This window comes from Symphalangus syndactylus, chromosome 11 (assembly GCF_028878055.3).
Source record: "Symphalangus syndactylus isolate Jambi chromosome 11, NHGRI_mSymSyn1-v2.1_pri, whole genome shotgun sequence".
Classification (NCBI taxonomy): Eukaryota; Metazoa; Chordata; class Mammalia; order Primates; family Hylobatidae; genus Symphalangus; species Symphalangus syndactylus.
The window spans coordinates 123898170-123919515 of record NC_072433.2 but is presented as its reverse complement, the minus strand read 5'-3'; the positions used below and the strand labels follow the sequence as shown (position 1 = coordinate 123919515).

General features: G+C 42.5%; 1 protein-coding gene across 5 annotated transcripts in view; it reads right to left on the bottom strand.

Moving 5' to 3' along the window:
* The window catches only part of WWOX (WW domain containing oxidoreductase), a 1124776-nt gene that overhangs the window by 643741 nt on the left and 459689 nt on the right, over positions 1 to 21346 (bottom strand). Inside the window, exon 9 of one of the 5 annotated variants that reach the window (XM_055299645.2) lies at positions 1433 to 1976. The exons of 3 other annotated variants lie outside the window; for them this stretch is intronic. In XM_055299645.2, the coding sequence (XP_055155620.1) occupies positions 1890 to 1976 (87 nt within the window). In that variant the 3' untranslated portion in view covers positions 1433 to 1889. Of the gene's footprint in view, positions 1 to 1432; positions 1977 to 15054; positions 17886 to 21346 lie in introns of those variants that run through there. One more of the 5 variants, XM_063612451.1, reaches the window with a different exon arrangement.

The following is a 21346-nucleotide window of genomic DNA, read 5'->3' as shown; positions in this document are numbered from 1 at the left end:
CTCATGGAGAATGAAGGATCCAAGTCCAACGCCTCCAAACAAGGAAAGTGTGCAAAAGGAACAAAGAGAAAACATATCACAGCTCTATACTGAACCAAGCTGTCTTTTGGGAGGTGAACTTCAATTATGAAGTATAAATTTTGAATAAAAGAAATAAATGTGGACATTTTGTGAGTTCTGAAAAATCACAGATGCATTATTTGTTGCAGAAAAGTTGGTGAAACATAGAACTGGAAGGAAGGCTATTTAAAAGATTCCCCAAGATTATGGTGATTACTTCTTCCCTTTCAAATGCAGAGTATATTGAACTTTCTTTTAAAAATGCGTACAGGAGAGTCATTCTATGCAACAGTAAGAAGGAAACTGTCAGACAACATTCCCAATTCAATATTGTGCTTCAAGAAAAGATTTCCATATATTCTAGATTAAAAAAAGCCTCATAAATAAATGACAATCCAGTACATGCTCTGAAAAATGAAAAAAATAATTTTGTGTTTGCATTTTACTCCACAGAGTAAAATTTAATCTCTTTTAATAAAGCATGTTTTATATAAAGAGGTAAAAAGATGTAACCTTAAGAAAATTGATTTTTTTTACATGTTTAAAAATGTCCCGTGCAGTATTTATCTAGGCATTTTCCATCTGCTAGTATAGACAGGCATTATATGTTGATAACTTCACCATGCTGGGTTAAACGTAAATAGAGTTGTGATTTAATGAAGTTTTTCTTCATAGTGCTAAAAATAACCAAGACCAGATCGTGGCTTTAGGACGGTGTCATCCATTATTCAGGCTATGCTTTCAAAACTGTATCATGGTCTCTAACGGCACACAGTAGGTGCTTATTAAATATGTGTCAAATGCACGACTTAAGAGAAGGCATGTGGAAGATCCAATGCCCCAGTCCAAAGCAAAGCTGAAGTCACAAGATCTTAGGATGGGGTGAAATCAGACGATTTGTGCTTTCTTGCCATCCATGCAGACATCCTTTTTGGTTTCCTGAGCATCCCTCAGGAGTTTTATAGACTAATGGGTAGGTGTAAGATTAACACCACACCCTCACTGCATCAGACAACCTGGAGATAGGGCTATTTCAGTCTAGTATCCTCTAAACAAATATGTTCTAAATACTAAGTAGGAACAGTATTAGGGAGATCTGAATCTTAGACAGTCTTAACAACTTTGAAAAAAAATCAAAAGAAAAAGTCAGTTTTGATGTGTTGTCTGGCCCTCACCTCCAGGGATAGAACTAACTCAGAGATGATTTCTCATCCCAGCTGAAGGAGGATTCCAGACAGCAATTAAAATATTCAAAGTCTGTCTCAAAAATCTTCGTGCTTTAAGGCTTTCCATGGCAGCTTTAAATATATATATATATATATATATATATATATATATATATATATATATATATTTAATTGAAAAATAAATATGTAATATTTCCAGGGTCTATAAAGTAATGATTTGATTACTATATACATTGTGTAATGATTATCACAATCAAATTAATTAACACGTCCATCACCACTCATGCTGTACATTAGATGTCCAGAACTGATTTATCAGTAACTAAAAGTTTGAACCCTTTGATCAACATCTCCCCACTTCACTGACCCCCTAGCCCCATCAACCACCATTCTCACTCTGTTTCTATTCTATGACTTTGGTTTTTTCAGATCCTGCATGGTTAGTCAGATCATACAGTCTTTGTCTGTCTGTGTCTGGCTTATTTGACTTAACATAATGTCCTTCAGGTTCAGAAATGCATTTTTAAAAATGTGGTTCACATATACAGTGAAATACTATTCAGCCATAAAAAGGATGAAATCTTGCCATTTGTAACAACACAGGTAGTAGTCTTTGAAGGCAGATCTTCGGGCATAAGACATTCATGGGCTTCTTGTTGCTTTCAGGAAGGAAGCAACCACAGACAACTTAAGATAGGATTCAGGTCTTACAGTCTTCAGAGACATTATCTGGCAGCAAAGAGGAGAGAAGATACTCCAAGTTGTGGCTGATAGACTGTAAGGTGGCCCCACATAATCCCTACCGCCTGGTATTCACACAGTTGTGCAGTTTCCTCCCTTTGAATGTGTACAGGACTTCTGACTTAGCATTAATCAGCAGAAATCTGGCAAATGTGATGAGGTATACATGGCTTCCATGATTACACTGGGCACACAGGACACCATCTTACTGACCAACTTGCCCCAGAGACTCTTGTTGCCGGCTTGATGAAGGAAGCTGCTTTCTGGGAAAAGCCCAGATATTCAGGAACTGTTGATGCCTCTAGGAGCTGAGGGGTACCTCTAGCCAACAGCCAACAGCCAACAGTCAGCAAGAAGCCAGGACCTGAGTCAAAAAGCTACAAGGAAATAAAATCTGCTAGTAATCTGAGTGATTTGGGAAGCCAATCCTTCCCCAGTCAAGCTACCGGATTAGAACACACCCTGGCCAATATATGATTGCCACTTTGTGAAACCCTAGGCAGAGGACCCACCTAAGTCTCATACTCAGATTCCTGATGCACAGAAACCATGAAATAATAAATGTGTGCTGTTTTAAGCTGCAAAATTTGTGTTAATTTAGCAAGAATAGTGAATGATACACAAGTGGAGAATGTGAAGTGTGTTCAAGTGGAGATAGAGAATGAGCAGATGATGTGGCCAGGACAGGAAGCAAGTAAACCTGATGAAAGCTTTGGATTCATGGTTCAGTGCAGCATTCCTGCTACCCATCTGGTAGCTGTCTACAGAAGTATATTCAAGGAAATGCATTAAAATAATGAACAAATTAGTGAGACAGACAGTACACTGGGGAAAGGAATGACAAGCTGAGCATTGTAAACTTAGTCCCAGAGGACCCAGGGAGCCACTGAATGTTTTTGAGCAGAGGAGTGATGTGACAAAGGTGTGTTTTAGGAAGATGTATCTGACATATAGAATGGAATGGAGTATGGAGAAATTCAAATCACAGGGTGTAATACCACATTCTTAAGTTTTCATCACACAAAATCTCACAGGTCAAAGTGGCTAAGAAGAAAAAACAAAATAGTCAAGTATCTGACACCTATTTTGGTTTCAAGGTACTAGAACATTTCTTAAACTTTTTTTTTTTCCTTTTTTTTTTTTTTTTTTTTTAGGTGGAGTCACGCTGTGTTGCCCAGGCTGGAGTGCAGTGGCGTGATCTAGGCTCACTGCAAGCTCCGCCTCCCAGGTTCACGCCATTCTCCCGCCTCAGCCTCCTGAGTAGCTGGGACTACAGGTGCCCGCTACCATGCCCAGCTAATTTTTTGTATTTTTAGTAGAGACAGGGTTTCACCATGTTAGCCAGGGTGGTCTCTTCTCCTGACCTCGTGATCCACCTGCCTCGGCCTCCCAAAGTGCTGGGATTACAGGCGTGAGCCACCGTGCCCAGCTAAAATTTTTTAAACTTTTACTAGTGGAAGCAGATTCTTTCAGATTATGTGATATGTGCCATATATAACAAGATTTCACATAAGCAATGTGTGTACACTTTAATAATACATAGAATGACTACCTAGGTACCTGTCACTCATTTTAAGAAACAGAATTTTCCAATACCTCTCCTGTGTATCTCTCCCCATGGCATTATTCTGTTTTACTCCCCACCATGCCCCATCCGTCACACCTGGGAAAACACTAGCTCATATTTTGCATTATTCATTCACTTGGTTTTCTTTATAGTTTTATCAAATATCCTCAATGTTTAGCTTTGCCTATATTTTAAACTTTCTATAAATTGAATCATACTGTATATATTCTACGTAAATGTTTTCTTTTTTTTTTTTTTTTTTTGAGACAGAGCCTTGCTCTGTAGCCCAGGCTGGAGTGCAGTGGTAAAATCATGGCTCACTGCAGCCTCAACCTTCCAGGCTCCAGGCTCAAGAGATCCTCCCTCCTCAGCCTCCCAAGTACCTGAGACCACAGACACATGATACCACACTGGCTAATTTTTGTATTTTTGGTAGAGATGGGGTCTCAGTATGTTGCCCAGGTTGGAATCAAACTCCCGGGCTCAAGCGATCCACCCACTGTGGCCTCCCAAGGTGCTGGGATTACAGGTGTGAGCCACCGTGCCCAGCTGTAAACGCTGTTTTAATCCTATATTATGTTGCTGAGATTCTTCTATGTTGATGCAGGTTCTAGTAACTACCCATTATCACTGTTATCTCCTATACAGGAATGTACCACCATTGATTTCCCCATTTCAGTGTAGATGGCTTTTGGAGGCCTTTCAGTTTCTTGCTATCACAAATTATGTGCCAGAAGCATTCTGGAGCTTTTCCTAGCTCTCAAGAGTTTCTCTAAGGCATCTTTATAAGGAACAAAATTGCGTAAGTTGTTAAGTACTACTTTATTAGGTAATACCAAAATATTTTCCAAAATGGCTGTTTCAGTTCAGTAATGTATAAAATTCCCTATTTCTCCACATCCTTCCAATGCTTGCTATTACCTTACTACTTAACGTTTTGCCAATCTGGTGAGTGTGAAATAATTTATCATTGTTGTATTAACAGCAATGCCTTTTATTTTTTTTTTTTGATGTGGAATCTAGTTCTGTTGCCTAGGCTGGAGTATAGTGGCGACATCTTGGCTCACTACAACCTCTGTCTCCCGGGTTCCAGCGATTCTCCTGCCTCACCCTGCTGAGTAGCTGGGATTACAGTCACATGCCACCATGCCTGGCTAATTTTCTATTTTTAGTAGAGAAGGGGTTTCACCATGTTGGCCAGGCTGGTCTCGAGCTTCTGACCTCAAGTAATCCACCTGCCTTGGCCTCCCAAAGTGCTGAGATTACAGGCGTGAGCCACTGCACCCAGCCAACTGCAATGCCTCTAAACGATGAGTTCGAACATCTTTTCGATAATATGGTATTCTTCACAGGACAGTTTGTATTCTAAGGCACTTGTCCTTTAAAATCCACATGTCAAGTTGGCAAAACAAGACCTATGCTCACAAAAACTTATTAATAAAGTTAAAACATAATGTGTCAAATCAATGTCTGTTAAGGTGTAATGCACACTATATATATATACGTATATATATACACATATACATATATACACATATATATACATATATACACACACACGCACATATAAATATAAATATAAATATATATATATATATATATATATATACACACACACACACACGCACACATTTAATTGGACATTTCACAAAGTCATCTATGATTAATCTTGGCTCCCAAGTGTACTGGGGGTATGACCTTGGGCAAGTCATTTACTTTTCTAAACCATTACTGGCTCATAAAAATCTATTTAAGCAACACATTTACAAAAATTGATACACAAAGAAAAGGCTATCTGCATTATTAACATTTAGAATCATCACTGCCCCTTTCTCCCTCAGTGAGTTTTCAGAAATGTACATTTCTCTTCTACTGTAAGTAGCTACAGTAAGCTTTCCCATGCAGATAAAGAAATGAACAATACTTCCCTTCAAACCTCAAATCTAAATTTAAAAATCACAGGTTACATGAACAAGTCATCTGGGCAACATAGGCTCTTCAGCAATGAATAATCTTTGCCTTGCCAGGGCACCGTTTCACTTTCTGTTCCTTGTGCCCAAAACACTTTTCCTCTGGCTATTCACACTGCCAGCTCCTTGTCACCTTTGAAACCCTGTCCTTACCTGCCTGTCCTTTCTAAAGCTTGCCCCGCCTTCTCCCCTGCCATTCATTTCTAGCCCAGTGCCGTGTTTGTTTCTGAAAATGTATTGACACTGGAATATAATTTATCTTGGTGTTTACTCATTTTTTGGCTGGCTTCCCCAATGAAATGCACACTCGGTAAACCTGGCTTGTCTGGGGTTCACCTTTGTGTCTTCAGAAGCTTGAGAAACACCTGGCTTCGAGTATGAAGGTGGCTGAGTAACTGTAGCAGCTGGGCTTCCTGGCTCACAACTATAATCCCTGTACTGTGAGAGGCAGAGGTGGGAGGATCACTTGACTCCAGGCATTTGAGACAATCCTGGGCAAGAGAGCGATAATGCATGCCTATAAAAGAAAAATTAAAAAAAAAATAGGCAGGCATGGTGGTGCATGCCTGTAATCCCAGCTACTCAGGAGACTGAGGCATGAGCATCGCTTCAGCCCAGGAGATCAAGGCTGCAGTGAGCTATGATTGCACCACCACACTCCAGACCCTGTCTCATAGAAAAATACACACTCCAGACCCTGTCTCATAGAAAAATACACACGCCAGACCCTGTCTCATAGAAAAATACACACTCCAGACCCTGTCTCATACAAAAATAAGTTGTTACATTAGTTCATGTACTACCAACGTTTCAGAAAGGACTTGGTGGTGAACCTGGCCATTTATATGCAACTGTTTATATTAATAAAACACTTGGGCCCCAGACCTGTAGTCTAGGAGTCTTTATTTCCACCTCACTAGTTTCCCCTGAGTTTGTTTGCAAAGTTGAATTTCTAAAAAACGCAAACAAGGCCAAAAGGATTTCCTGTATTCTTACCTGTTTCCTCTTTACCAATAAAGAAGTTATATGAACATAAATCAACAAAATACTGTATTTTCTTTATCTTTATATCCACCTGTTAGTTTTAGAGTGTTAATCTTTCCAATAACCATCCCAGTGCAAGCTCTTCAGGACGGAAACCATCTCTTATCACATTTGAAATTCAAAGAGGAAGCTCTAAGAGCACCATGTGACAAGAGGTACCGATGGATATTTATGATCAAGGAAGATGATCAGCTAGAAGCAGCAGCCTGTCGATGAGGTCACATCATATTACGAATATGGTTTATTACCAGCTCCCAAAGAGATGCCCTCTCTGTGGTCAATAAGAAAAGGATAAAAGGTTCAACATAAGGAAGAAGCACTTTATAAATGAAAACGTTCACTAATGAAATTAGTATCGTTATTGCAGGAAGTGCTAATTTTCTTGCTCACTGAGAGTTTAATAAAAATGTTATGTCTACTCTATAACTGTGATTAATCAGTGTAGTATTGAGAAGTACAGCGATTCTTTTTCAACAAGGCAATTTTCAAAATTGAAAAGGTGTAAATTTCATGCAAATTGCTTCATAATCTTATATGTACAAAAAGGAGCCAACAAAATTGAAGTTACAAAAGGAATCATTAACATTTAACTTTTTCCCCCTTTTCTCCAACTGCTCCTTAAATGGTTTATGATAAATTAAGTGATTTGACCAACGGAAAGGTATAATACAGGTGAATGTCAACAGAACGGTGATCTGAGTTGGTGATTTGAGTTGGTTTAAAAACCAACTCAAATGTGGATGTCAAGTTTGAACAGTGATATGAAATAGAACATTTTACAAAGGAAAACTGCCTTGATTCGATGAAAATGCATCTACTTGTTTTAATAACAATATAGAGAGACAAGGAAGCACTTTTGTATTTTTGATTCTTCTCAGTGGGAAACAGTACATCTTTCCTACTGAAAGTCACATTTCTGCCCATAGGGTTCTTCCCTCCCGGCCCCACACGTCCCCAGGAATCCTGTAATTTTAAGCAATGGTTTGCAAACCTGAGTGTTCCTCAGACAAAATGGCCTTAAGATGGCTTACCTCTGAAGCATTCTGCTCCCCCTGTAATGAGCCAGTCCAAGAGGCTGACACCCAGGAGCCTCCAATCTCATTGTGTGCGGTGTCTGCAACAGCACTATCTGGGTAAATCCAGAGTAGGTTATTCATCTGTTTGCATAGCTAAGGTAGAAGTGGATAATAAGACCTCAAGTGTAAGGATGACAGTGTTAGGATTATTAGATGTGTCTACTGATAGCCCTTACAACTTGTAAGACAGAAGCAGAAAACAAACTTACTTGCAGACACTAGTATTAATATTGTGACAGCTAACTAACAGCCAGTTGTTTCTGGCTTTTAAGAAGTTGGGGCTGGACGCTGTGACTCACGCCTGTAATCCCAGCACTTTGGGAGGCTGAGGCAGGTGGATCACTCAGCCTGGCCAACACGGCAAGTAAGTAACACGGAAGCTAAGGCAGGAAACTCGCTTGAATGCGGGAGGTGGAGCTTGCAGTGAGCCAGGATCGGGCCACTGCACTCCAGCCTGGGTGACAGAGTACGACTCAAACTCAAAAAAAAAAAAAAAAAGAAAAAGAAAAAAAAAAGTTGGAAGCCTTTTTTTTCTTTTTAAAAAAAGAAAAATTTAATATATAACTTGGAAAGCAGTGGTTAGCAATTTCTGGGTAATAACTCAGAGTGATTCTAAATGGTCTAAGTACTGCCACGGTTCTTGCACTGGGTGGATTTTTTTTTCCCCATGCAGGCTTTTGGAGGGACAAAGTAATGATAACTAGGAACGATCTTCCTCCCTCATCTTCATCCTGTACCTCACATATTTTCTAAAATGGCCCTACTCAAGGCAGTTATTATGCACAGTTTATGTTCTTCAGAAGAGTTTTTTTCAGAGGATGATTTTTGGTTAAAGTGGCATATTTTAGAACCATCTGGTCACATGCATTAATGCACACTTTCAAATTCCGCATGGAGCTTTACGACGGCATTCTCCTGCCCTAAGTGTCTCTCGCAGGCACTGTGTATAAATAAGACAAAGACTCCTGCCGCCTTCAATCCACGGAGTAGTGAACAGAGGCTATGGATTTCACACGGCAACACATTTTCCATTATACCCTAAGATTAATAAACCTCGCAGAGCCCCGGTGAGCCACTGGAAAACAAGGGCAGCAGGGAGCTTGTTTCTGTTCCATTAGACACGGGACGAGCTGCAGGCTCGCCACACTCTGTCACTCCAGCCGGTAATGGGCCTCCTCGAGACCACCCCGGCTGGAGGCTCCGCTGGTTTGGTGGCCCAGTTGTGGGAGAAAAACTTTCTCCTTTTCTCCCCCTGACTCAGCCACAGAGGCAGGGTGGATGAGCTGGAACTTTCCGCAGCCAGTGGGGAACAGCCAGTTGGTTCTTCTTTGCCGTAGTTACGCAGCAAAGGGCACCCTTTAAATACAATAACAGGCTGTGGCAAGCTTGGGGACCTTTCAGAACACACAAAAAACCTCACTTTTTCTTTTTTTTTTTTTTTTTTTGACACGGAATCTTGCTCTGTCTCCCAGGCTGGAGTGCAGTGGTGCGATCTCGGCTCACTGCAAAGCTCCGGCCTCCCGGGTTAACGCCAGTCTCCTGCTTCAGCCTCCCGAGTAGCTGGGACTACAGGCGCCTGCCACCACGCCCGGCTATCTTTTTTTTTTTTTTTTTTTGTATTTTTAATAGACACGGAGTTTTACCGTGTTAACCAGGATGGTCTTGATCTCCTGACCTTGTGATCCGCCCGCCTCGGCCTCCCAAAGTGCTGGATTACAGGCGTGAGCCACCGCACCTGGCCAAAACCTCACTTCCTGGCAGCGGAAGAGCAAAGACCCTGGCAGGCAGCTCAGCTTTCGAAAAGGGTCAGGAGATGATGGGGGCTTAAATTGGGCTTCTGCCAATCATGCCCTTCAGCAGGGATGGGTTTGTGATCTTTACTGGGTCACTCTGAACCTCAGTTTCTTCTTCTGATGCTGAGAATGATGAATACACCTATCACTTAGGGTGGGATAAACAAATAATCAATATATGACTTTAGCCTCGTGCCTGGCACATAGAAAGCACATACATGTGAGTTTCTGCTATGATTACACTGGTGGTTGCTTCAATTTTAATTACTATGATTGCTATCGATACTGCTGCTATTACTACTACTATTCACAGAGACGTGACCCCTTTGATAGTCAATTCTCTCAACTCTAAACTGATGAGAGCCATGCCCCGCTCTGATTGATGAATCAAACAATGTGCAAAAAGCATGTTCTTGGTACTCTATCGGTGCTCAGTTTATTGCACATCTCCACCTTTATGGCAGGAATTCTAGGAGGAGGAAGTAAAGCCCACTTTGGTGCCACTAAAATTTCCAGTCTCCTGACTGCACTGTTGTGAGCCCTGTCCTAAGAGACTTCTCCCTACAGAAGAACGAAGTTCTGCACAGTCTCAGGAAGTAGAAAGCACAGCTTCCAGCTGCCTCTGAGCACTTACACCCTCCCAACCTTGGCACAGACAGCCTCAGTTGGTCCTTGGAACCATCCTGTGCCTCATATGAATGCGTCACAGTTTACAGCAAGGCCACAGACAATCAGAGAGGACAAGCCACAGGCTCAAGGCCGCAAAACTTTGTTTCTGACAGAACTCAGAAAGCCAAAGAACTCTCTCCTGGTTCTGATACCATGTTCTCACTACTATACTTGCTATTTTCTGAATCACTAAGTAGAGATGTAAGTGACATAGTTGTTATGGACTCAACGTATATATTCCTCTCCCCAGCTCCCCCAAATTCATATGCTGAAGCCCTAAGCCCCAGTGTGACAGTATTTGGAGGTGAGGCTTTGGGAGGTGATTAGTTTCAGATGAGATTATGAGGGACAGGGTACGATGGGATTAGCATCCTTATAAGAGAAAGGTTCCAGACCCCTTCCTCTCTCTGCCATGAGAGGACACACAAAGGCATCCATCTGGGAACCAGAAAGAGAGCCTTAGGCAGGCACTAAATTTGCCCATGGCTTCACCTTGGACTTCCCAGCCTCTAGACTGTGAGGAATAGAGGTCTCCTGCTTAAGTTGCCCAGTCTATGGTATTATGTTATAGCCATCCAGGCAGACTAAACAATCGCCATTGTATGAACATCTACTAACTCACTGTTAGGGGCGGGGGGCGGGGGATGAAAAATGTGATGGTCTTGGCCACATTTCAGTCCCGAGAGATGGACCTGGGACAGCTTGATAAGGAAGACTCCCATCACTGAGTGACCCACTGGATAAGGCTTATATTCTCTAATTCTGCAGATAGCCTGGAGGATATTGTTATCCTTGCTCTATGGATGAGGGAAACTGAAGTCCAGAATTAGTGGTTGCGGTAGAATAATGACTCCCTGCAAGAGAAGTCTACACACTAATGCCCCAAATTTGTGACTCTGTCATCAGGCATGGCAAAGGGGACTTTGAAGATGTGATTAAGGACCCTGAGATGGAGTGATTATCCAAGATTATTTGGGTATTCCCAATGGAATCAAAAGCGTCCTTATAAGACAGTGGCAGGAGGGCCAGATGAGGAGAATGTGATGCAACAACAGAAGAGGAATCAGTAAAGGAGATGTGATGATATTAAACTGCTGGCTTTGAAGACAGAGGAAGGGGCCAAGAGCCAAGGAATGCAGGAGACCTCTAGAAGCTAAAAAACGCAAGGAAATAGATTCTCCCCTAGAGCCTCCAGAAGGAACAAGCCCTACTGACATCTTGATCAGGTGAGACTGATTTTGAACTTGTGACTCCCCAGAACTGCAACATGATAAGCATGCGTTGTTTAAAGCCAGTAAGTTTTTGGTAATTTCTTTATAACAAATCAGCTATCAGCAAGAGGAAAGAAACACAGTAATGGACTTAGACTTCAAACTGAGAGTCACCAATGCCAAAGTCAGAGTTCCTTCTACTCTGCTATGCTGTTTTGATGAAAGAATGAATGGAAAAACTGAGGTTCCTTCCAGTTACAGTTGCTGGGGAGAGAACACTCCAAGAACCTGCTCATATTCTTCTCTCGGTCCCTAGGGCTCCAACAATTGTGTAGTGTATCCTTTGATTTTGTTTTCGTTTTCTACTTGCCTTGTTAAAAAGGAAGGAGGATTTCAGATGGCATCCATAAATACATACTGCATATAAAAACTAGAGAAGAGTCAAGAGTGAGGAGAAAAGGGACAAAAGAAAAAGAGGAAAGAACAGAAGAAAAAATAAAACAGATGATCCATAACTAGACCTTGAGGAAAAAAAAATTTAAGTTGAAATTTTTAAACAAATAAGGAAATAGGTGAAATTAGTTGCCAGAGAGGTATCATATGGTTCTATGACTTTACTGGGGCCAGGAGGAAGGGTGCCAAAAATTTATTTTTGAGCTCCTGAGTGGCCAGATAAAAGAAGGGAATACTATCAGATATGAGGTTCAGATTTAAAAAGAAATTGATTGCTTAGGAGAAATGATCTTTTCTTGACATGAGACCTCTGAGAAAAGTCTCTCTCCTGGGTTCTCTGTGAGTTAACACTCACTTCTCTACCCCTCCCATTAGATCCTGCCACCTGATCCTTGTGAGGGCGATGAGATTTTCAAGGATCCTCAATTTCTTGAATTTCCCGGTAGCATATAACCCTGGATGAAATATTCATACTTCCTGAGACAGAAAACACCAGCCAGGGCATCAGCGAGGGTTCACTCACCAAATAACTGAATACTTCCACATACCAGGCCTACAGCTGAGGAAAAGGGCAAACACTACACATTTTACTTCTTTACAACAGCTCTCAAAGGCTCAAATTCAAAAGTATTATCTCCATTCAATTTTACTATGCAATGAACCATCACAAATATTAGTGGCTATAAACAACAGCTACTTATTTTTAGCTCAAGATTGCATGAGTCAGCAATTTGGGCTGGGCTCAGTTGGGCAGGTGTCTGCTGTCAACAAGGCAGTTGTGTTTGTAGGCTGGCTCTTGGCTGGGGCAATATGGAAACATGGTCTTGTGTCTCTCATCACCCAGAAGGCTAGCCTGGGCTTGTTCACACCCAGAAGTAAAATGGTTCCTAGCACAGCAAGTGGGCAAGCACCAACATAGAAGCACTTTTCAAGCCTCTGCTTGTGCCGTGTTTCCAAAGGCCTCATTGGTCAAATCAAGTTTCATGCCATCCTGGTTCAAGGAGTGGACAAACGAACTTCACCTTTGGAGGGGAAGATCTACAATTTCACAACGCAAGGATGTACATGTGCACGGGAGAGGGAAGAATTGGTGGCCATTTTTACATTCAACCACAGATATTAATTATTGACATCTGTGGACTTAATATTTGCCAACCAGGACACAGACAGTTCTTAATAACAAGGGATATTAATGAATCAGATCACTAATCATTCCTCCTGGATAATTTAATATAGTTTATTCAACACAAAGGCAGTAGGGTGGAAGAGAGATAGCTTCCTAAAAGGCACCTGGTTCTAAAAATCTACCTTTACGTTCTATTGCAATAGGAGAAAAAAAAAAGCGTGTGTGTGTGTGTGTCTGCGTGTGTTCATCCACACGAGTGCCTGTATCCTGAAAACATACTATCTTTGGATTCTCTCTCCTACGTTGTTATTGTTCAATTTTTGGCTTCAATACCTGTCAGTTCTGTTCCTGAACCACCCCATACTGCCCTGAATCTGCAGTTGTTCCAGTGATATTCAGAGTATTGAAAATAAATAAATAAATAAAATAAAAGGAAAGTTGCAGAAGGGCAACACTTACCCCATACACAGGAAAATAGACTGAAAGGAAAGTATTGTCAAAGTGTTTTGCAAATGACATTTTCAGCAATATAAATTATGATTTATTTTCCCATGTAATCATCTTGATTGCAGACATCCTTTTGGAGAAATCGCACTGCTCTTGGCTAGCTTTTTAAAGCCTCACAAGACAACTTTCAAACCTGATTAGTATGTATGCTGTAAAATCAGATACATTATATTTAGCTTGAAGTGCAGAGCATCGTGGGTGCAAAGAAAGAAAGATGGGGGAGGGATTTTAAAAAAAAGAACATCTGTAAAGCTTTTCGGAGGGATCTGCACAGCATATGGCAGAGTAAGAGTTTGCTCAAGTTCTCTTTATGTAATTAACTGACTATGTGTCACCTCCCCATCGTGGAGCTCCCACATCACTTAGCTATGGTATGTGACGACTCCGTAGCAGGGACGGGCTCATGCTTTTCTGTGATGACACTGAAGAGCTCAGCACTTCCATAGACAGGGTCTTCCCTGTGTTAAAGATCTGAACTCCTAGCTTGCATGCTTTCACCTCCCCATTCAGGGGAGCGATCAGATTGTCAATGGGTGCAGATGGCCTCAAAGGAAGGCAAGTATTGACCGAGTGTGAGCATCTAACAAAGAGCTATGCATGGAAACAGGCCTCTCCAACGGGAGCAAGTGACAGGCCCAGCAGGGTCAGCCCAGAGGGAGGCACATGCAATGCCAAGGGCAGACATTTATGGAGTCCACAAGCTCAAGGTCAGCAAGTGCAGAATGGGGACCTCCATGAACCTGGGAGGTTAGGTGCCTTGCTTGCCTCCCTTAACTCTGGTACGCTCAGCATCAGGGGATGTGGGAACAGATACATTCCTGGAGTGTGAATGTAACTGGTAAGTAACAAAAACACTAGTTCGTATAGTAACACACAACACTGCTGAATTCAGAGTAGAAGCAGAATATGCATGGGTTTTTGAGATAAAGTGAGCTCCCAGAGCAGGAATTCTGCATGCAGCGTGGGAGCTCGAGGCAGCAGTCCCAAAGCTAGCGAGGCTCTTATTTCCTTCTCCTGTGCCCAAAAGGCACTCCACCATGAATCAGTTTGAGAAGCTAGAGATTTCCAGAGAGCTTGGATCAAATCCAGAGTTGAGCACCCAATTTGTTTGGATAATTCCATTTGAGAAAAGGGCAGGGGAAGTGATGTTTGTTGAGTGCCCAGCATATGCCTCCACCGGGCTAAAAACGAAGACTCCATTTGCCATTGCTTCATCATTATAGCAATCCTGAATGTCAACCCATTGTGTTAGGTTGGTGCAAAAGTCATTCAGCTATTTCCTATTACTTTTAATGGGAAATTAGAGACGTTGAGGCACAGAGAAGATAATGAGTTGCATCAGGTCGCTCGAGAGACCAACCGTTTTCAATTCACTTCCACTGCTGGTAACTGAAGATCCTGAGCCATAGAAGGAACCCTGCATTCGTCTCTGCAGGCAAAATCACTTGCTCAGCTCACAGGTGAAGGCGTGTCTGCCTGTAATAAAACCTCTGATTCCCTGTAAGGCACTCTACCTAAACATGCTTTCTTTGCAGTTTATATCTTCCTTCAATTACCCCCTTTCTTTTATATTAAACTTTCTGCTTTTGAAAAAGCCTCTCCGAAGGGCTGGTCTCTGTTTTTCGTTTGTTTCTGCTATTACAAAAAAAAAAAAAAAAATGTGGCTTTGCTAGATAAAATTCTAAATTGGCCTCCCAGATTCCCATTCCATGGTGTACGCATGGCTTCTTCCAGTTATTCAGTCAATTCATACTCTAGGTACTGTAGTGAAGGGATTTTGCCAATGTTAATTAAGACTCCACATCAGTTGCCCTTAAGATAAAGAAACTATCCTCATCACGTGAGCCCTTGAAATCCAGACCTAGACATCAAAGTCAAGGAAAGTTGGAGAGATTCAAAGCAGGAGGGGACTCCACACACAAGAGAGTCTCTGCTGGCTTTGAGATGAAGGGGGCCAAAAGTCAAGGAATGTGGGTTGCCTCTGGGAGCTGAGGGCAGCCACCAGCAGGAGTCAGTAGGAAACAGGGGCCCTAGTCTTACAACTTCAAGCATCTGAATCCTGCCAGCATCCTGAATGAGCTCAGCAGTGGATTCTTCCACAGAGCCTGCAGGAAGGGACATTCCTCCAGCGGACACCTTGATTTTGTCCCCAAGAGACCCTGAGCAGAGAAGCCAGTCACATTGTGTCTAGGCTTCTGATCTAGAGAATTGTAGTTAATAAATAGATGTGAATGTGAACTGCTAAATGTGTGGTCATTTGTTACACATCAACAGCAAAACAAAAAAAAATTCTGCAACATGCAACAATCCCAGCTTTCAAATAAAATTTTCTCCTACTTATTTCTTTGTCATTCACAATGACCATGCCTTCAGAATATAAAATTCATAACACAAAAACTCAATCACCATAGCTGCTTTTTTTAAATTGCTTAAGAACTGGCTTCAAAATGGTATGTATCACTAACATTATTATTATTTTAACATTATTATTAATATTTTTTCAGACAGAGTTTCACTCTTGTTGACTAGACTGGAGCGCAATGCCGTGATCTTAGCTCACTGCAACCTGCACCTCCCAGGTTCAAGAGATTCTCCTGCCTCAGCCTCCCAAGTAGCTGGGATGACAGGCATGCACCGCCACACCGGGCTAATCTTGCATTTTTAGTAGAGACGGGGGTTTCACCATGTTGGCCAGGCTGGTCTCGAACTCCTAACCTCAGGTGATCCACCCACCTAGGCCTCCCAAAGTGCTGGGATTACAGGCGTGAGCCACCACACCCGGCCACTAATGTTATTCTTGATGGTAATAATATTCTATTCTAACCAATGAATACAGATCAGCAGCTAGTGTAATTGTTTTTCTCTGCCATGTCTTACTCAAAGACAAGTAAGAAAGATTTCAGATCCAAACAGATTTCAGAATCAATTCTACAAAAAGTACCTGTTTCAGTAGTACTGACTTACTCTGAGCTGCTAGCTGGAGAAAAGCCCTACTATGCGTATTTTTTGTGTAGAATATTTTCTAATATAATCTCCTGAACTGCAGAGATGGGAGAAAAAAATGGCCTTGTAAATTTCTCCTAACAACCAAAAGTACAATAAAAAAGACAACAGCCTTTCAATGTCACTAATTTCTCTGAAGCAATATAACAGCAAACTCCAGAGACCTTGGGTACTTCAGACAAAATAGAAAAACGTAGATTCAGGAGAAGCTGGGGAGCTAGGCTTTCTGCAACAGATTGTCAGCCAAGTCATAAATTGAGGTAAAGTACGAGATAAAGAGGGGAGAAGGAGGGTGCAGCCTGTTGTTCTGTGCCTGTTCACTTGAGGTCTGTAAGATGAATGGGCTGAGAATTGTCCTGTCCATTTCTGCGATACATTCACACAATTAAAGTCATTAGTTAGAACTTTCTATGAGGCAGCTATTGTGAGAAGCGGGTTTCCCTTGAGGAAGAGGATTAAAAAGGAAAAGAAAATCCTCCCAGAATACACAAAAATATATGCACAGGAAAAATGAAGCCAGTGGCCATTTGCTAATAGTGCTGCTTTAAAAGCATACGCACTTACAGCCTCTGTTTTCCAGCATGTTTAATAAGAAACCATATTAACAAGGTGATCCAGGCAATGCTTGGGAGGAAAGGGAAGAAGTTCATTAATTTCATAAATCCATTGGCTGGAGAGCATCTCTTTCTCCCAGTCTCATGCTACAATTTGATCTACTTGCTCCCTGACACTCAGTCTACAGGCATGTCTTAGTCTATATCCATCCCTGGCTCTGGCTTCCATGATCTCCTGCCTGGACTATTCTAGGAGCCCACCTGCTACCAGTCCTGACCCTCACAAACCCATCGTTCTTCCCTGAAGCCAGGGGGCTCTTTCTAAAATACATGCATGGTCCCCTTATTATGTGAGATACCACAACATTCATAAACCCTCCCAGTGCTTTCTGCGACTGTCAGGATAAGATCTAGAATCTTGCTGTAACTGCTGAAGCACCTGGGAACTTCAGCTCTATCTCCAAGCTCCCCCTTCCCCACCACTGTCCCTCTCCCAAGCTAGGCTCCAAGCCAGATGGAACTATCTGTCCGTCCTTCCACGTAAAGGCCAGATCTTCTGTGGATGCCATAGATATGACTGTGAGCAACAAAGTCCTTGTAGTCAGGGAGATGACAGCCTGGAATAGCCAGCAGAGAATTAAACAGATAACCACAAAATGACCATGGTTGTAGGGGTAAGTATGGGAACAAACAAGGATGCAACATACCCAACTCAGACTGAAGGTTGTAGAGAGAAGGGGTCTAGGATTCAGGCAAGTCTTCTGAAAGAGCCACTTGGTTTGGTGAACGAAAAGGCATACTCTAGGCAGAAGAATGTGACAACACAAACGCCAGGCCTTTCCAAGCTTGATCAAAGCCAAGACTGGGGAGAAGTGACATTGGCAGATGCCAGCTCGGTGAATCGGAGGCTGGAACCAGGGAGACCTGTGAGAACCACCACAACAGCTAGGTGTAAGCAGGCAAGCTCATGAGTTAGCATAACAGAAATCTCCAATGCCTCGGAGGCCAGGCCATTTCCGCTATGAGTGAAGCAGGCCTGATGGGTACTATGGCAAACCAGAGGGCACATGCCCCAGCTAAAGAGGCGCAGCCACTGCTCAAGTCCAGCCAACTGTAGCCAAATGCAAAATGCAGGCAAAGGATGCCAGATCTGCTTTGTCGAGATAAGCAGGAATTCCCAATTTTGATGGGCTGTCTCCCAAGTTTTAAATTTTCACAGCTGATTTATTTCATTAAAAAATCCAAAACAAACTTCAGCAGGCCAAACCAAAGACATCCACAGCCAGCAATCTGCAACTTCTAGGACATGACTGGGAAACGAGGATGGAGACTCCAGGCACTAGAAAATTTTCTTGCTTCTTACCCAGGGATAGGAAGGGCAAAAACCCTGAAAATGAAGCTGACCCCCAGGCAGGCGGTGGCGGCAGCAGCCAGGGCCGAAGCTGCCCAGGAGTGAAAGCCAACCTCTCTGAAAGCCAAGAATGAGCCCGGGCCTTCCGAATCACAGCCCCACCTCTGTGAGCTAAGTTAGTCAACAAATGTTCACTGAGGGCCGACTATGTGCTTGGCACTGTTCCAGGATCTGAAAAAGCAGCAGTGTACCAATCCAACAAAATTCCTGCTCCGCACTTTGGGAGACCAAAGCCGGCAGATCACCTGAGGTCAGGAGTTCCAGAGCAGCCTGGCCAACATGGTGAAACCCTGTCTCTACCAAAAAATACAAAAATTAGCTGGGTATGGTGTGGGTGACTGTAATCCCAGCTACTCTGGAGGCTGAGGTAGGAGAACTGTTTGAACCCAGGAGGCGGAGGTTGCAGTGAGCTGACATCGCGCCACTGCACTCCAGACTGGAAGAATCTCAAAAAAAAAAAAAAAAAAAAAAAAAAATCCCTTCCCTAGAGGAATGTACTTATACGTCCCTTTTCCCGGGAAAAAGAAAAACAAGACCGTTTTCAGTGGTTTTAGCAAAGGCTCTGATACGGGGTCGTCCTCTTCAGCTCTAGTGCCACTCCCTTCTTGGAAACTCAAAGACGACAAAAAAACACGCAAGTGAAACGGGCCCCAAGGGCCCAGGGCTCCGGCATTCCAGAAATGAAGACAATGGGATTTTCCTGCTTGTTTTTGGCTGTATCCCCAACATCTAGAACGGTGCCTGCATGTGCTAACATCTGCTGAAAGAATGTGACAATTGAGGGCTAAGAGATATTCCCAAGAGCCCGCTGGATGGTGGGTGGGGGTGGGGGGGGGAATAATATCACTGAAGTTGGCATGGGTTTTTCCCACATGAAAAGCATTTCTCTTTTGCTTCCAAATGTCTGTGTGATGGTAGATAGGTAGAATCAGGTCTTAAGGTAAATAATAATCGTCATGATAATTGGTCTTTCCCTGTGTTAGCAAGCTTGGGTATTCAGAAACAAGCAGAGGTAAAATCTAATAGCCCACTACAAAAAGGAAGTCCAAATGGAGGAATGTGGACTTCTCACAATCATCCTTCCACATTTTCATCTCTGCTTCACACTTAGGACAATCCTTTCTTCTTTTTATTTTATCGTAATGTGTTTCAAAATAAGTTTGCCTGCTGGGAGCGGTGGCTCATGCCTTAATCCCAGCACTTTGGGAGGCTGAGGTGGGTGAATCACCTGAGGTTAAGAGTTCGAGACCAGCCTGGCCAACATGGCAAAACCTCATCTCTATTGAAAATACAAAAATTAGCTGGGCGTGGTGGTGGGCACCTGTAATCCCAGTTACTTGGGAGGCTGAGGTGCGAGAATTGCTTGAACCTGGGGGTGGGGGTAGTTTGCAGTGAGCCAAGATCATGCCACTTCATTCCAGACTCGGCGAAAAAGCAAAGCTCCATCTCAAAAAATAAAAATAAAATAAATAAAAAATCTGTTTGCCGGTCTCAGGGAAAACAAATACAAAGCAGTATTGTGCAAAATCACACACTGGTGCATTTGGTTGAACTCTGTCCTAAACACAGACAGCAGTCGTGGTGGGCACGGCAGCTCACCGCACGCCAGTCCAGCTGCGATTGATTTCAAGTCCCATTTCCATTGTAGATACTTTATAATTGTACTCTAATTGTAGTTAAGATGGCACTCAAGATAAATGAATCATCTCAGATATGGGAACAGGGTGCTCCATCATACAAATTCCCTGACTGTTTCCTGTGCTCTGAGACTACAAGAACCCTGTTCCTCACAAGTCCCGGTTGCTGATAAAATTCCCTTTGCCTTCCTTGAACCAGATCCTGACAGCCAGCAAGCCAAGCGTTCCCAATCACCGACTGCCTCCATGTCTCTGTGTTGGATTTTTTCTTTCATTTTTTTTTTTTTAAGGACGAGGGAAAGTACCCTGTTTATTTCCAAACTCCCTTGCATCTGATGCACGATAGGCTGGCATTTGCTGTTAAAGCAGAAAAAAATTATAAGGAGGGCCTAATTGACCCTCCTGTGTCTTTGAAAAAGCCTGTCTGTGGTCTCTAATTGACCCTCTAGGTACCTATGGAACAATGAATGAATCTTCAGGAAATAATGGAGGGCGATGATTAATAGCCGGGGCCTGGCTGGACCTCCGTCTCTCGCAGTTCTTCTCCCTGTTACTTCCCTTCCTCCCCTCCACGACACTCGATTCCCTGCATTTCATAAGCAGCGATTTATTATTATCACAGAATAATAAATACCCTGCAGTAGACACTTTTAAGAATCGGAGACATCACGATTCTGCAGAGATTGTGATAACATTTATTTAAGCTGGCATTCTCATTTTTCTTCTTGGCATGGCTCAGAAGAGTCCTCCTCTGGCATTTGTGGGCAAAGTCAAACAAAAGGCTTCTTTTGAGCTCCTTGTAAAATCACTCCAAATGTGGAGTCATTTGGAACTGCAGGGGCTTTTTGCTTCCGGTCCAAAGAGTGAACACTGTCCCTTTTCCCTTGCTAGTAAGACGACTAAAGCCCTTCAGACGTACAGCAACAACAACAATAATAACACAAGTAGTAAAAATAAGTGGCACCCCTTTAGTGGGAATGTGATACTGGCCTGCATATATTATCTTCGTGAATACTCACAGAAGCCACGAGACATGGATGTTGCTACTGTCCCCATTATTCAGATGAATACACTGAGGTGCAAAGAGAAAAAGTAATTTACCTAAAGCCACAAAGTCCAAAGCTGCAGCTCTGTGTGCTATACACATTGCCTTCCAAGTATTCAACAATAACTGTGCCAAATGTACAGTATTAAGGATAAGCTCTGGGAAATGTGAGTATTAGAATAAAAGAGAGTACCTTTCCCTACTTTCAGTTCGGTTGAAAAATGCTTCCTTTCCCCGGACAGTATAGGAGAATACATTTAAATTTAGAAATATATATATGCCTCCAATGAGG